General features: G+C 44.0%; 1 protein-coding gene across 1 annotated transcript; it reads left to right on the plus strand.

Annotated features, from left to right (window-relative positions):
- On the plus strand, positions 1-17234 carry TSPAN3 (tetraspanin 3). Its single transcript, XM_087704011.1, has 7 exons — positions 1-159; positions 8795-8986; positions 10013-10087; positions 12517-12618; positions 14483-14635; positions 15638-15721; positions 16905-17234. Exons 1-7 carry the CDS (start codon positions 97-99, stop codon positions 16995-16997), a joined length of 762 nt encoding a protein of 253 aa, XP_087560137.1. The 5' UTR covers positions 1-96; the 3' UTR covers positions 16998-17234.
- The last annotated feature ends 58 nt before the right edge of the window (positions 17235-17292 follow it).

Below are 17292 nucleotides of genomic sequence, written 5' to 3' on the forward strand. Positions count from 1 at the left end.
CATCCGGGTCCTGGGCAGGGGCGGAGCTTGAAAGCGGCGGCTGAGGCGGCCCGAGCGGGGCGGGGAAGCCGCGGGACGGCGGCGGCGGCAGCGGCCATGGGGCAGTGCGGCATCACCTCCTCCAAGACCGTCCTCGTCTTCCTCAACCTCATTTTCTGGGTAGGAGGCTCTAGGCGGCGCCCCCCCCCCCGCGCCCTTCTTTTCTCCCTCAGCCCCCACTTGAGGGGAGTAGGCCTTGCTCGAGCCTTCGCCTCAGGGGGCGCCTCGGGGGCGGCCTCGTCTCCCTTTCAGCCGCCCCCAGCTTCTCGGGAGCTTCTCCTTCCCGCCGTCCGAGGGGTTTGAGGCCCGTCGAGAGAACCCCACCCCACCCCTCTCTTTCCTGAGGGGGGGGGGAGACACGGGTCAACCGGGCCAGGGTTGACCTCTGTTGGGGGGGGGGAGACACCGAATAGAAGGGGGGTAAAGAAGGCCCGGGGTTCCTCCCTCCTTTAAGGGGAAGGGGGGAGGCAGGAGGGTCCTATTGAGGGTCCCATAAGAGGGGGGGCGGGTTGAATCCCCCTTTTATCCCCTTAACTTGGCCCCCTCCCCCTCAGGAAAATGGTCTTTTTCGTCTTTGAGTTCATCATTGCTGGGTTTATATGGGGGTGCTGGATGAGGGCTGCACAGAACTGGCTTCATTGGGGAAAAAGGGGGGGTCCTGTAGCCAGGTTTTAAGTTAATTAACGGCAGGGGGAGGCAGGACGGGGGGGGATGAAAGAAGCCCCTGGTATTCACCTTAAGAAGAGAGGGGGTGGGGGGTTCCTTGAGGGTCCCGTAGGAAGGAGTTTTTTGACCCCTCTAAATGCCCTCTTTGGTTCCCCTTTGGGACATAGGAAAGTGGGGTGCAGCCAGCCTTTTTTTTTTTTTCGAATTCATCATTGCTGGGTTTATATGGGGGTGCTGTGCTGGATTGGCTTTATTTAAAAGGCAGGTTGGGGGTTCCTGTAGACAGGTTTTTAATTAATTAATTAATGGCAGGGCAACGCAGGACTAGGAGGGATGAAAGAAGCCTCGGGTATTAACTTTAAGAAAGGGAGGGGGTCCATGAGAGTCCCGTAGAAAGGGGTTTTTTGACCCTTCTAAATGCCCTCTTTGGTTCCCCGTTGGACATAGGAAAGTGGGGTGGTGCCTTTAATGTTTTGCTTCATCGTTGCTGGGCTTATATAATTTTTGCGGGTTGTTGAACCACACAGAGTTGTATGCCGGCCTATTTATAGGGGAGATAAAGGATGGCTGCAGCCATGTTTTAAGCGAAGGGAACAAATACAGGTCCAGGCCATCCAGGCACCACCTTGGCTCATCAGTTGAGCCAAGGTGGCGCAGTGGTTAAATGCAGCACTGCAGGCTACTGCTAGATCAGCAGGTCAGCGGTTCAAATCTCACCGGCTCAGGGTTGACTCAGCCTTCCATCCTTCCGAGGTGGGTAAAATGAGGACCCAGATTGTTGGGGGCAATATGCTGACTCTCTGTAAACCGCTTAGAGAGGCCTGAAAGGCCTATGAAGCGGTATATAAGTCTACTGCTATTGCTATTGCTATTGCTATCCCTGCTTTTTACAGCATTTGGAGGAGAGAGAGAGAGATGCCCAGACTGCAAGTTGGCCGACACATAGATTCAATTTCTTATTTTTGTGATATGTACCTTTCCTAAGGCAGTCGGGGGCAAGATCAGACCGGGTTCCCCCCACCTCCATAGTCACAGATGGATAAATCATTGTGTCCTTTGATTGCTGTTTCGAATTTTGTTGGGGGATGCCGTAAAGAAAGAAAGGGAGCCCCCCCCTCCCCTCCTTGGGAAGGCAAGATGAGCATCTTGGGGAATTCCCCCATACTTAACTATCCTGTGGCTCTCTGGCCCAGTTTGTGACCCCTCTCAAAACATGGGATGCTGCCTCTGGAATGGGAATCACAGAACCCAAGAAAATGAGAGCAGGGGTGTGTGCAAACCTCAATTTATTACAGGAAGTCCCCCAAAGGATCTGCCAGTTCCAAAATGGTGAGCTCAGATGCAATTTGGGAATTGGACCAAGGACCAAGAAAAGAAAAATAAGACAACACCTCTTTTCTTGGTTAGATCACCCTCTACTCAAACAAGATCCTTGTCTGCTTCTTAAGAGCAGGGTTCCCACTGGGCTGAAAGCCTCTTTAAGGCTGCAGGCGTGCTTAGTCCTGCATTCAGTTCATCCTTAAATAGATCTTCTTCTCAAGCTTTAATCTGGGCTGGACAGATCTGGGCATGCATGGCAAGGGAGGGGGTGGTGGTGGAAGGAGATGAAAGGGTTTGGAAAGATAATGGAAAGGCTCCAAAGGCTGCCTTTTCTTCTGGGGCTCCTTTCATTGTGGCAGCAAGACAGCCGCCGTTCAGGGTGGATTTAGTTTGGAGTCCTGCAGGGTGGAGTTTGGCGTTCTGGTCCTCTGGATAGCTTAAAGGGCTCTTTGTTATTCCGGAAGGAAAATTCAGAAGCGCCTCCATAAGGGAGAATATGTGTAGCTCAGGTTTGAAATGAAGGCTCCTTGCTTTCGCTCTGAGCTTGGTGGATTCCTTGCAGGTGTTCCATTACCCAGTCTAGGTAACATCATCCATGCATCAGGGCATTGATAATGTTATCTACTTTGGGTAATGCAATCCTCATTCAGCAGTCAGGCAGCACCTTTTGGGACCTCTAACCAAACGGTGTGAGTTTTTAAAAGCTGCAGCTGACTTCATTGGGCACATAGACAGATAATGTGAGCTGCGTATCGCAGAAGCTGATGCCTTGTAATAAAATGTGTGTTAGTGTGAAAAGGTGCTGCCAAGACTCCTGATTTTTTTTTTTTTTTTTTTGTGACCATAGGCTCACAGGGCTGTTTGTACTGCATGTAAGAAGGTGGCAGAAATTGCTAAAGAGCAACTAATTGAAAATTGCTATATATGAGATCACAAGAGTACATTTTCTCCTAGTTAGTGATGTCATTTGAACTTTACACTATGCCAGAGATACTGCTGTGATCTGTACTATTGGTATGATTCTCATTTCCCAATTTCCTTGCCATTTTAGAGGAATGCTGCATATATAAGGAGCTGAGAAGAAAGGTTGAATAGTAAACAATGCTCTCAAAGCTGGCCAGGAAGGCTGATCTCCTTCTGTGTATCCATCTGGGCCTCTCCCATCTAGCTTCGCATCTTTGCTCCAGCTTTTCTTTCCTCAGTTTGGAGACCAGGAACCCACTGGTGGTTGATTAGTAACCGGTAACTTCTGGGGTTAATCCCAGCCTAGAGAAATATGAATGGATGAAGGGCCAGCACAGGCCACATTTCTCAAGGATGCCACATTTCTTAAGGATGGCCACCTCTGCCGCTTACACAAGTTCCTTCCAGTCAAATTTCACTTTGTCCCTTGATATTTCAAAACAGCTGTTGAAATAGAAATGTTCTGCACTTGTAGAGCATATTAAAATAGTGCGTGCAGGTTAGTCCCTCAATGGTGCAGTGAAGCTGGAGGAAGAGCACCGTGTTATGAACTTGGGAGCAGCAAGAGCTGATTGTGTGAGAGAACATAGCTCCAAACCATGATAGTAAACACGGTGCAGACTGCAGTTGAAATTTAATTCTGACATTCCAGATTCGTTCTCCCAGCTGTTTTAAAAATAGACCTTAGAAAGGGGGAAAGAGTCCCTTAATGCTATACAAACAAAAATATTGCTATGAGTAATGCTCATTTGTTTGTTTGTTTTTTAAACAGTTGTTGCTAGTGTCCAGCTTTTTCAGTTTCTTTTATTTAGCGTATGGCAAATACATGGACTTCTAGTGGTTCAAATGTTAATGTCCAGTCCACCCAGCTTTTTCCATGATAAATGCTTATCCCCAAAGATAGAACCCTTATTTGTATTGATAACTGAATATCAAATAAATACTTAATTGACCTAGTTTTTTGACTGCACTTTTGAAATGCTGTAAAGAACTGGAAAGGAGCTCTGGCAGCAACTTACTTGTATCTTCATGAGGCTCTTAATTATATTCATTTGTTGGGTTTCTATTCCATCTTATTATCTTCAGGACTTCATGGTGACCTACAGGTCGCCTCTTCCTCCAGTTTTCCCCTCTAACAGCCCTGTAGGTTGGGCTGAGTGAAAGTGACTGGTCTAAAGTTAGCCAGGACCTTCCCTGATTGACGGGGACATGATTGAAACTATGATCCCTTCTAATTCAACATCATCGCTGTTACATCACACAGATTCTTAAGGATGCACTTACGTAAGATTATATAGTCTGAACAGATTTTTTTTTTTAATTCCCTTTAAACGTAATGTGGACTATGTTCTAAGCATGTCAGATAAAGGCAATTAAAGCTGGTTTGCGACAGAGCACAGACAGAGCATTTGAGACTCAAGCTGCATTCTCTAGAACAGGGTTTTTCAACCTTGTCAACTTGAAGTCCACAGGACTTCAAGTTGACAAGGTTGAGAAACACTGCTCTAGAACAGGGATCTCTAACCTTGGCAATTTTAAGACTTGTGCACTTCAACTTCCACAATTCCCCAGCCAGCCCTAATGGGGATAGCGTTGAGATGTTTAAGATAATATTAAGAAACACCCAAACATTTCTTTCGTATGATTAATTCTGGCCTTCTTGGTAAGGCTTGTGAGTAAGATTTGTGTGCTTGGCAAAAATGAAAAAAATAACTGCATATTCAGCAATTACTCTTTTAAGTGGAAACGCATGTGATTTTTCTGATCTGGTTTTTGTTTTTAAACCACAAAGGCAGTTTTGAACAGGATTGTCATAAGCTAAATGAAATTTCATGTGCTGAACAAATGTTTAATACCATAAAAAGTTAAAATGAGGCTGGCTGTGCTTTTTAGAGCTAAATAAGGCAGTGAGCAGAAAGTACTTTTAGATGTTCTTAAATCATTCTGAAAGTGCTAAATGGTACATTTCTGTGAGGATAGTTACTGACAGTAGCCTATAATATAGATTTTCCTTCACGCCGTAGTTTATTTACTAGAAAAACAACGGCTGGGGCATTTTTCTCAGTTCATTTTCTGTGACTAGTATTCTTGAAGTGAATTATATGGTATAATTCCCAGGGAAATTCAAAAATGCTTGAAGTAGCAGGCACATATCACCAATATCAGTTAAGGGTTTAATTTTTTAAAAAATCCCACTTTAAAACCTAATTAGTTTTTCTGATTTTTCATATAGCTTGCCAAAATGTGTGAAAACTAGACTTTTGAATGAAAATATAGTAATGTTAGAATCATTCAGCCATTACAATTACAGTTCAACTGCTTCTAAGTGGAGGAAATAATGGGACTAAGAGATAGTGAAATTGATTGCTAAAGATTGGAAACATTAAAGATTCAGATCACTTCGTTTATAGAAGTCGCTGTGTTAAAATGTGATAAAAAGAAATGAAGGAAGAATAAGTGATAAGACGTACAAATCCTTTCTCGTTTTTCCTTGTATCTAATGAAGTGGACTGGGACCTGCAGAAACGTCTGTAAAAATAAATTGTTAAGACTTTTAAGATGCCACAAGATTTACAGTGCTTCCCTGCAGGAACCTTTAATTCTTTTTGAGTAATGATAGCCTGGGTGTACAATTCTGTAAAAGTAATAGAAACATGTAACAGTTGTAGGAGGAGATTAATGAAATGAAGCGCAGATAGGCCAGTTAGCAGCTGTAAGTCACAAGAGACCATTTGATGTTGAATTATCAGGTGCTGGGAGGGCCAGTCCTGCTTTTGGGGGTTAGGAAGGAGCTGTCGCTTGCTCAACAGCTGTGGAAAAACTCAAACCTGTCTTGATAGTATCCAATTGGACTCCTCTTTATATTAACAAATGCGTTAATATAAAGGAAGCACATTCCCTCCTAGCATCAGTCGGTTGGGGGCAAGATGCTGCCTCTGTAAACCGCTTAGAGAGGGCTGTAAAGCGGAATATAAGTGCTATTGCTATGCTATTTTATTGTTTGTTAAAAGAAGCATGTTCCCACCTAGACTTTCATCGATCAGCATGCCTAAGGCAGTGTTTTTCAACCTTTTTTGTGCAAAGGCACACTTTTTTCATGAAAAAAATCACGAGGCACACCACCATTAGAAAATGTTTAAAAAAATTAACTCTGTGCCTATATTGACTATATATAAAGTAATTCTCCCACGGCACACCTTACATTATGTCACGGCACAGTGGTTGAAAAACACTGGCCTAAGGGTCTTATTTTATTTGTGCTGTTAACATTTTTATTGAGGTCTTATTTTATTTGAAGATAGGTTTAACAACATGGCCAAGTTACTTTTCGTATAGCGTGTAACACAATTTGGTACCTGAGCCACCTTGAGTTGCTGTTTTCTAGAAAAAAAAAATGTATAAATATCATCACATGTATGCACCTCAATTCGCCACGAGACTAAAGCCTACGGCTGCATCGACACACAGGTTTCGTTGGGCTCCGAACCCATGAATTATTGCTAGATAGAAACCTGAGAACCGATGCTCATGTTCCCGCCTAATGTAATTTGAACCCGGTTTTGGAGAGTTCTTAAGTGGGAACAATGGGCCACAGTTGCTTGAAATGCATCAGTAAGTGTGTCGATCTCAGCAGTTCGGATCTTTCTTTCCATGGCCGTTTCAAATTGCATAACCGCCTTGGAAGGTGGTGGCCTCTGCACAGTCCGTGGACCTGGCAACGCTGAAGATTCAGCGCTCAGATTACAAAGCCACGTGACGGAGCATAGCAGAGAATAAGGGCATTGTTAAGGCCTCCTCTCTCTTCCCTGTATACCTTTCTCTCTCATTTTCCTCCACGTCTCCTCTGCCACGCATTGGGGCACTTTATCTCGGCCCTCAACAAAGTGGGCCTTTCTTTGGAGAAATAACTTTTGTAACTGAGAACTCTCCTGACCCACGTTGATGATTTCAACCCTCTTTCCCAGTCCTGGCGTTCAAAAACGTTGCTGAGAAAGACGGTGAAAGACTTGTTTTTGTGCCTTGGCTTTCCAGAAACTGGTCGGCCACGTAAGGAAAAACCAAATACTGACCTGCCTAAGCCCTTTGGTCATGTCCAGAAGAATTCATCTTCAGGAACATTTTATTTTTTTAAATTTTTCAAATTACACCCTTCCAAGTAGTTCAGAGACAGAGATAAGAAAGTTCGTGAGCAGGATGCATTACGCCCAGTTGTGAAATAGGCAAACAAATGTGTATGCTTTTGTTAGAAATAAAATGAAAGCTTTGCCATAAAATGCTCTGACTACAGTATTGCATTAATTGCAAAGCCACAGATTCTACATCTTTTTCAGTTGACCTGAATGTTTTGCTAAATGTGCATTATTTATATAAAGTTACACAATGAATTGGTTGTTTTTCTTTCTTCTAATGGACTCTAATAAATTAGGACCTGATGATCTAAGTGAGACTTTCTCTGCGATAGTAAAAATAAAAAATACAGGTATGTCATTAAAGTACAGAAGGAAGAGAGGAGAATCTTTCTAGGCTCCCCTCCCCCACGGGCATCTCTAATGATGAGGGAGATGATATCATTAACAAGCTATTTTTGTGCTCCATTGCTAGGCAACTGTTAATAATTATAGTATTCCCCATCTCTTGGCTGGTTCTCGACTTCAAAAGATCTTAAAATGCTGCACTCTAAAAATTTGAATTTCTTGGTTGAGCTCTCTAGAAAAACCATTGGCTGTGCTAATTCGTACTCATGGTCCATTCCATTAATGTCACTGTCACGATACTATAAATAAATAAAAAGATTAAAAGCCTCAACAACTGATTCACGGCCGATGAGTCATTGCTGTGTTAAACCTTCATCCTCGCTTAGCCACCACACATCGGGAGCGGCTGCGCCTTAGTTAGCTCACACAGAATGCCCAAGTTTGGCCTGGTTTTTGAGTTGGGCTTGCGTTGTGTGAACTTAGTGCTTGATGATTATTTGTGCCACTCCCTGTTGATTTATTCAACGAACGATAATTAAGTTGTGGCATAATGTGTGTGAGCACAGCCTGAGTTGGAGCACAGCTTCCTCCATCTGAATAACATCTGGAGTCATTGGCAACAGATCTAAGGCTGAACTGGCGGATTTTTCCCAACCTAGTCCGGGATCTCTACTCTGCAACAATAAACCTGCAAGTTTATACAAGTCTACGCATCCTGATCGTTGATAAGCATTTGGACAAAGTTGGTGGGGTGGTTTAACCCCTAATCTTGAAAGTTCTCTACCATGTAGGGAAATGAAATGTTGCTTTAATGTGGTTTTCTGTAAATAGAGCCCCATGAGCTTTTGATTCCTTCCCAGGACAGAAGACGATGTTTTCCCTCCAAACATACTTTTGAGTGGTGTGAATTTTAAGTCGTCTCCTATCCTAGCTGCGGTAAAAGACAAAGGGAGCCAACTTATTGTATTTTCTTGGTTTGAAAAGTTACTTCTCAGTAATTAGGGTGGTAACCGCTTAAGTTGTGTGTCCTTCTTTCCACTAAGATTGAATGAAAAATGAAACGTAGGACTGTCTCTGTTCATGGCCAGGTCATAGTTACCGTCACATTTAACCAGGCTTGTAACTTTAAGCAGGCATTACTTGCCACTATGGAATTGCGTAATGTGAATTACAAAGCGTGCAAGAATAGGAAAACCCTCCTTCCTTCCTCCCTCCCCCCACCGCTCCAAAAAACCCCCAAATTTTAGCTCATAAAACCAGGGCCAGCCCTTGTGGGAGACGAAGGGACGTCTTCCGAGTGGCTCTTATTTCTCTCCTGCTTTGTTTTCTAGGCTGCTGCAGGCATCCTGTGCTACGTGGGGGCTTACGTCTTTATCACCTACGATGACTACGACCACTTCTTCGAAGATGTTTATACGCTCATCCCTGCAGTGGTCATCATAGCGGTGGGGACCCTTTTATTTATCATCGGTCTGATCGGCTGCTGTGCCACCATCCGGGAAAGCCGCTGTGGCCTTGCCACGGTAAGTTTAATATCGGGAAGCCGATTTCCATTTTTTTTGTTTTTTTTTTAATGGGCTTAGCCGTATTTTCTGGACCTCAGCTGACTTCACATTTTTGCTTGGCCTGTGTGAGATAACACCACGTCAGCTCCTGCAGCTGACTGTAACTTGGTTAAAGCAGCGGAAGGATGCATTTGACCCCAAAGACTTTATTAATGGGCAAAGCATCAGCCTGCCTGCAAGGCGTATCAGATTCCATTCAAGTATCTTTAGTTCAAGGGTTTGGGGTGGGGGAGAAACTCTTATTTAAAATGCTACAAAGCCACTCCAGATCAGTGTTTCTCAACCTTGGCAACTTGAAGATGTCTGGACTTCAAGTTCCAGAATTCCCCAGCCAGCGAATGCTGGCTGGGGAATTCTGGAACTTGAAGTCCAGACATCTTCAAGTTGCCAAGGTTGAGAAACACTGATCTAGATTAATGTAGGCAATCCTGCACTGTTCTGTGCTGCCCCCCCCCCTCCTCGACAGGTTAGTCAGCCTTTTAAGTTTCCCTGGAGATATAAAAAATAAAACAGGCCCCCTTTTTTATAAAAGCAAAGCAAAACAAGAAGCAAAGCTGTTTTTTTGATCAGTTCTTCAGATGATTAATGCATAAGCGCTTTCAAATACCTTAAGAACATGGTCCTAATAAAAAAGGATTGTAGACCGAGGCTCCTCGGTGTTAAAAATCACAGAAATGAGAACATGCGAGGAATTGGGCAGACGATGGACGATTAGGAACACGGTGAGCAGCTTAGCTTCTTAGGTTGTCACGCTGGCTTCCTGATCAGTAGAAACAGCCTGATAAAGTCCCTGGCCCGATTCCCCATCCCGTTGGCTTCCTAGGTATTACTACTACAGCCTGCTCTCCTCGCTGTGTTATTTTTAAGTTGAAAGATAAACGGTCCGGCTAGAGAGGGAAGGGAAGGGAGCAGCAGCCAAAATAGCAATGCGTATGTTATGTAGGTTCTTGTGAATGAACATAAAACTGTATTTCTGTCTTCCAGTTTGTGATCATCCTTCTGTTGGTTTTCATCACAGAAGTTGTGGTAGTGGTTCTGGGCTATATCTACAGAGCAAAGGTAATTAACCTCTCTTCTGAAGTGCTGATACATAATTAGCTCAGAACAGAACAGAGAGTAGAATAAGGAATGACAATAGAATATGGAATAGAATACAGAATAGAATAGAATGCAGAATGGAATGCAACATAGAATAGAATATAGAATAGAAAACAATAGAATAGAATGCAGAATGGAATGCAATATAGAATAGAAAATAGAATAGAATATACAATAGAATATAGCATAGAATATGGAATGACAATAGAATATGGAATAGAATAGAATAGAAAACAGAATAGTATAGAATGCAGAATGGAATGCAATATAGAATATAGAATAGAATATAGAATAGAAAATAGAATATAGAATAGAATATAGCATAGAATATGGAATGATAATAGAATATGGAATAGAATAGAAAACAATAGAATAGAATGCAGAATGGAATGCAATATAGAATAGAATATAGAATAGAATATGGAATGACAATAGAATATGGAATAGAATAGAATAGAAAACAGAATAGTATAGAATGCAGAATGGAATGCAATATAGAATATAGAATAGAATATAGAATAGAAAATAGAATATAGAATAGAATATAGCATAGAATATGGAATGATAATAGAATATGGAATAGAATAGAAAACAATAGAATAGAATGCAGAATGGAATGCAATATAGAATAGAAAATAGAATAGAATATAGAATAGAATATGGAATGACAATAGAATATGGAATAGAATAGAAAACAGAATAGAATAGCAATAGCAATAGCAGTTAGACTTATATACCGCTTCATAGGGCTTTCAGCCCTCTCTAAGCGGTTTACAGAGTCAGCATATCGCCCCCACAGTCTGGGTCCTCATTTTACCCACCTCGGAAGGATGGAAGGCTGAGTCAACCTTGAGCTGGTGAGATTAGAACCGCCGAGCTGCAGATAACAGTCAGCTGAAGTGGCCTGCAGTACTGCACCCTAACCACTGCACCATCTCGGCTCTAGAATGCAGAATGGAATGCAATATAGAATAGAGCAGTGGTCTCCAACCTTGGCAACTTTAAGACCTGTGGACTTCAACTCCCAGAATTCCTCAGCCAGCTTTGCTGGCTGAGGAACTCTGGGAGTTGAAGTCCACAAGTCTTAAAGTTGCCAAGGTTGGAGACCACTGGAATAGAGAATATAATAGACTATGGAATGACAATAGAATATAGAATAGAATAGAAAACCATAGAATAGAATGCAGAATGGAATGCAATATAGAATAGAAAATAGAATAGAATATAGAATAGAATATGGAATGACAATAGAATATAGAATGGAATTGAATAGAGTGTGATTGGACACACAAGGAATTTGTCTCTGGTAGCTTTATTCAAAGTTTGATACCAGCTATAGTTCTCGGTAGCTTTATTCAAAGTTTGATACCAGCTATAGTTCTCGGAAGCAAAATTGTGAGAAATTATTGGGTGAAATCAAAAGCAACATCCCTCTTCAGAAGTCATACAAATCCTCAGAGTGAAATAATGTAAACCAAGCGATGGAATGCTTTACAGGAGGGTTAAAAATACAGATTTTCCTTCCCCACCCCCTTTTTTTTAAAGGTCACAAAGTCCTGCAGAAAACATTTGTTAAAGCTCTGAAGTAAATCCTTTGCTCTTTGTAAGGGTGTGGAACATAAGAGACTTTGACCAGCTTCAGAAATTTAGCAATATGGATAGGAGAAAATATCCAGGGTTCAACTCATTTGTCCCACTAGAGCTGTGTTTCTCAACCGTAGCTACTTGAAGATGTCTGGACTTCAACTCTCAGAATTCCCCAGCCAGCTGGCTGGGGAATTCTGAGAGTTGAAGTCCAGACATCTTCAAGTTGCCACGGTTGAGAAATACTGCTCTAGGCAAATGAGGGATACAGAAAACAGACCTTGGTGAGAAGATCTCAAGAAGACAAATAGCAATAGCCCTTGGATTTATATGCCACTTTTCACAGTGCTTCCCAGCCTTCTGAGCAGTCAGCCTCTTGCCCCCCAACAATCTGGGTCCTCATTTTACCCACCTCGGAAGGAGGGAAGGCTGAGTCACCTTGAGCCTGGTGAGAATTGAACTGCTGGCAGTGGGCAGAGTTAGCCTGTAATGCTGTATTCTAACTACTGGGAGGGAAAGAAAGAAAGAAGCAATAGCAGACTTATATACCACTCTCTCTAAGCAGTTTACAGAGTCAGCCTCTTGCCCCCCAACAATCTGGGTCCTCACTTTACCCACCTCGGAAGGGCGGGAGGCTGAGTCAACAAACTACAAAGGATAGCATTCTAGGAGCCCTATAGACACACACACACACAGACAGCATTTCTGCAAAACACTGGGCCAGTTTGGTTGGTTGGCTGGCTGGCTGGGTCATCAGGCTCCTCCTGTCAACAGAGGGAAATGTTAAGCTGTGTTTGTTCTACCAGGTGGAGGCCGAAGTGGATCACAGCATCAAGAAAGTGTACGACGCATACAATGGCACCAACCCGGATGCTGCCAGCCGGGCGATTGATTACGTGCAGAGGCAGGTGAGAGCCAATACAAACACAGCTGTTGGTGCCAAATGTGCACAGACCGTTTTCCACCAGCACAGGATCTTCTGCAGGCACCCAACAGCTACTAAGTAGGATGATGTAAGGGAGCTTCCTTCCTTTTCTGCCCTCAGGAAACCCGACCATTTCTCTCCGCGCTTCGAGCCGGTTCTTTCCGTTTCACCCCATAAAATGCTCTCCTTGGCTCTAGCCTGAAGCAGCAAGGGGCCAGAGCCGGGCCTTAGTGAGAATTGGGTCTAGATTTTGGGGCTGGAGGCCAGCTGATGCTACAAGTAGTCCCTGGAGTCTCGTTGAACCACCCGCTTGAAGTTGTGATGGTGTTAGAAGCACCAGTTTTGCAACGAGCCCTTTGCATTGGTAGCCATCACAATATCCTGCGGTCACCATCAGCACGCTTCCTAACCTTCTTGCGACAAGCCCTTAACGGAGAAAGCAGAAGTGAAGTCCCAAGTTGCGGCCCCGTGGTGTCTCTCGGGTGATTCGCTTAACAACGAAATGAAAAAATTAGGTTGTAAAGCCAGACTTTCACCTAGCCACCATGGTGCTCAGCCACAGAGTTGCCCGTCCCAATTGTAGTCTCTAAGCGAGGACTTTATCCCGTACAGAATAAATTTATGAAGCATTGCATGCATTAAGATGTTGTTATTCATCTTATTTCCGGTTTAATTTGATTTTAATGCATTTTTTTTTTTTAAATCCCCTTTCAAAAGACTCGCTGGGGAATTAAGAGTATACTCTCCTCTTTCCCCGGAGGAAGATCTCGCTTGTTTGTAGGTTCTCCGAAGAAGCTCGCTCTCTTTGGCGAGAACCTCCGAGGGGAGGGTGGGGGGAGGAGATAAAACAAGCCTTGCCACATGCGGATTCCCCAAATGGATTGGAGGGCAACCTCTGTGAAAACGGCAGCCTCTGCAGAAACGCTGCTGAGGGAGGAAACTGACATTTTCCAGATGAGATGGCAACCTGTGGTTTGGAACCAGCCTTTGTTAATGTCCCGAGTCATTTTGAAAAGAGAGAAGACATGCAGAATTTGGGCAGAATTAGGTGATGACTGAAAATAAGAGAGATGCAGTTCTCCTCCCTCCTCAAGCATTGAGGGGGAGGTTGTGTTTGTTTATTTAATTGGCCGGCTGGGGAATTCTGGGAGTTGAAGTCCACAGGTGGTTGTGGCCCACCAGCAGAGCTGGCAGCAGATTCAGACAGTGATTTGGGAGGGGGGGGGGACATGGGCCAGTCCTGGAGTCTGGGGAAAGCTCAGATGAGGGCTCTGTGTCGGAGGCAGAGAGGGGGCCAGGGCCGTATGCCAGTTATCAGCTGCCTTCAGAGTAGATATCAGTGAGGCAGAAGAACAGCTGGAGCCTGTTCCCAGTGTGCACATGCGCAGAGTTGCCAAATGAAGGGAACAGCTAAAGAACAGGGGTGGACTTGGGAGTAAGGTCACAGGTGGACGATGAATGGCCCCTCCCAGTGGGAAGAAAAGAGGAGCGAAAGTGGAGTGGAGTTTGCAGGAGGCAATTAGTTCGCTTAATTGGTTCCTGACTCTCTGAGGCTCCTTGCCAAGTTCTGCAGAGATCGGCCTGGCAGCTCTCCAAGCCAGATAAGGTCTTGTGACTGTAAATCCTCCCTCGAAAGACTTTGCTGGATGTGAATGAGCAGAATTCACAGCAAATTAATAAAAGGGTTTTTTTGTAGGGACCAGGAGTTTGCTTCCTGCTCTCGGGAAGCCTCGGGTCAGAACACGTCTTAAAAAGTTGCAGAGGTTGGGTATCCGTGCTTTGGTTTACGTTGCGCCTGAAAGCATTGCCCGGCTTTCTAAAGAGCTGCTCTTGATTCTCTCTTGCAGCTGCACTGCTGTGGGATCCACAACTACACAGACTGGGAGTCGACCGCCTGGTACAAAGAAGCGAAAAACCACAGCGTGCCGCTCAGCTGTTGCAAAGCCACGCTCAGCAATTGCACGGGGAGCTTAGCGCATCCCGCAGACCTTTACTCCGAGGTGAACTGCCGTCTCATTTTGCCGGGTTTTCGATAAAAGCTTACGTTGGATGGAGGCTTAAGGGTTTGTGCAAGATCAGCCCAAGTCCAAATCTCCATTTAAATCCAGAACAATAACCCATTTATCATCCAAGCTGATTGTTAATTAAGGTCCTGTTGTTTAATTAGAAATGGAAGTCATTTGCATATAGGTTGGGCATGCCTTCTCTCCGGCCTGATGGGGCTTCATTCTTTTGGAACAGTGGTCTCCAACCTCGGCAACTTTAAGACTTGTGGACTTCAACTCCCAGAGTTCCTCAGCCAGCTTTGCTGGCTGAGGAACTCTGGGAATTGAAGTCCACAGGTCTTAAAGTTGCCAAAGTTGGAGACCACTATTTTAGAGGACTTAATTTTGAACATATTTTTGTAATCTCATAATTTGGGGTAGAGTTGGAACCACGAAACGGAGCTCAGCATTTACCTGCCAGATGCCCTTCCTGATGCCTATGCAGAATTCGCAGCAGATACCTATTCTTCGCAACCTAGGAAAGAAACCTGCCTCTACCTAGAATTGGAACTCTCAACCTTCCAAGTTGGGGGGGGGGCAGGGGGCGAGCATCTTTACCACTAGGCCACCCTGCTGCCCTTATAATGTGCTTGCACATAATTACTATACCTTGTGTTGGGCCACGAGGGCAGTAATTAAATTTGCTTCCTATTAATTGTTATATTTCAGTAGGAGATGTCTTGCCTCGGTTATTATATTTTACTAGTTCCTCTTTATGTTGTGTGTGCGTCTTTCCCTTTATATTAGTTATGTATGTTTTTTTAAAAAATTTACCTTTACAAAAGTTAGAAACGACTGTCACTACTGCCCCATACATACACAAAAATACAATAAAATGTATTTTATAAATTATGTGGATATCAATGATAAGATATCAAAGTTGGGAGGTTGTAGCTGTTCCAGAATGCAGCCTTAATAAGCTTGAAAAATTGTTTCCTCAACTCCTTTGTGTTTCAGGGTTGTAAAGTCTTGGTGGTGAAGAAACTACAGGAGATCATGATGTACGTTATATGGGCTGCCCTGGCATTTGCTGTTATTCAGGTAAGATTCAAGACCCTCTGCTTCGTTCTCCTGAGGATTAAAAATAAGACCCTTTTCGTTTTCTCTGCTCGGACGCATCGGTGCCCCTTGAAAAGATGCAAATAGTTACAGCCGTTCCACCTATTGGGACAGCTAATATTTGATGACAGTTTCCAGCTTTTTGAGCACAAAAAACAAATGCAATTGTTTCCTTGTAAAAATACAGAATGAGGTCATTTCCAGGATTCACAGCTCACGTATGTTTCTTCAAAGTCTGTGTAAATAGTGTGTTGGACCCAAAGCACACAAATGTCAGGACATTACAACGGTTGTTAAAAATAATAATAATAAGCAGATATAAGCTGAAAACAAACAAAGCCAAAACCCTCTTTTGAATAAAAGCAACAGAATAAACCCAGGATTATTTTTAAGGAGGCTCGTCTTGCAGGGACAAAAGGATTTCTAGGCTGCAGAACCAACCAAGGATAGAGCCCAGATGTCTTGAAGCAAAGTAGGTTGGAGATCTACGTTAGACAGATTAACTGAGTTGGGAGAGACCTTGTAGGTCATCTAGTCCAACCCTCCATCCAAACAGGAGGGTTGGACTAGACCACCACTTCTGACAAATGGCAAGTCAGTCTCTTCTTGAAAGCCTCCAATGATGAAGCTCCCACAATTTCTGAAGGCAACTTCTGTTCCATGGGTGGATTGTTCTCCCTGTCAGAAAATATCTCCTTATTTCCAGGTTGAATCTCTCCTTGGTCAGTTTCCATCCCATTATTCCTTGTCTGGCCTTCAGGTGCCTTGGAGAATAGCTTGACCCCCTCCTCCTCTCTGGCAGCCCCTCAAATATTGGAAGACTTCTATCATGTCTCCCCTGGTCCTTCTCTTCCCTAGACCCAGCCATGCCCAGTTCCTGCAACCGTTCATCGTATGTTTTAGCCCCCAGTCTCCTAATCATCTTTGCTCTTCTCTCTTTAACTCTTTCCAGAGTCTCAACATCTTTTTTATAGTGTGTTGACCAAACCTGGATGCAGTACTCCAGGTGTGGCCTTACTAAGGCTTTATAGAGTGGTGTTATTAGTACCTCCCTTGATCTTGATTGCATCCCCCAGTGTTGTGTCAGCTTATCTCAAAACCAATTCTTTAAAAAGTTTCAATCGTGCCGGTCCGCACTCAAGTTTCCTTCTCTCCCTCCTCGTAGCTGCTGGGCATGCTCTGCGCCTGCATTGTGCTCTGCAGAAGGAGTCGGGACCCTGCCTACGAGCTGCTCATCGCCGGGGGGACCTACGCCTAGAAGAAGGTCCGCAGCGAAGCTCCCGAGTCTCGTTTTCTCCGCTCAGAAGCCACCTCGGCAGTTTCACCTGCCCCAGTAGCTCCCCACTGACTCTGGACGATTAGCCCCTACCCACCGATGATGGGCAGAGCTTGGCTTTCGGCCCCTCCCATATTACCGGCTCCCTCTCCTTCTTCGGCCAGCTTCCCACTTATCTATCCATGGTAGCCACAAGTAACACTAGTTTTTTTTTTCTTTTTTTAAAAAAATACATTTTATTTTAAATGGCATGAAAGCTACGGGTGACCTCTAACTG

This window comes from Thamnophis sirtalis, unplaced genomic scaffold (assembly GCF_051295495.1).
Source record: "Thamnophis sirtalis isolate CommonGarterSnake01/CBP01778 unplaced genomic scaffold, rThaSir2_p1.2 scaffold_2, whole genome shotgun sequence".
Taxonomy (NCBI): Eukaryota; Metazoa; Chordata; class Lepidosauria; order Squamata; family Natricidae; genus Thamnophis; species Thamnophis sirtalis.

Bases quoted from the DNA above. Each gene is read 5' to 3' on its own strand.
- TSPAN3 (XM_087704011.1), top strand. From the start codon at position 97: ATGGGGCAGTGCGGCATCACCTCCTCCAAGACCGTCCTCGTCTTCCTC. The intron at 10,088-12,516 runs GTAATTAACCTC...TTGTTCTACCAG, and splicing joins GCTATATCTACAGAGCAAAG to GTGGAGGCCGAAGTGGATCA. The intron at 14,636-15,637 runs GTGAACTGCCGT...TTTGTGTTTCAG, and splicing joins CCGCAGACCTTTACTCCGAG to GGTTGTAAAGTCTTGGTGGT.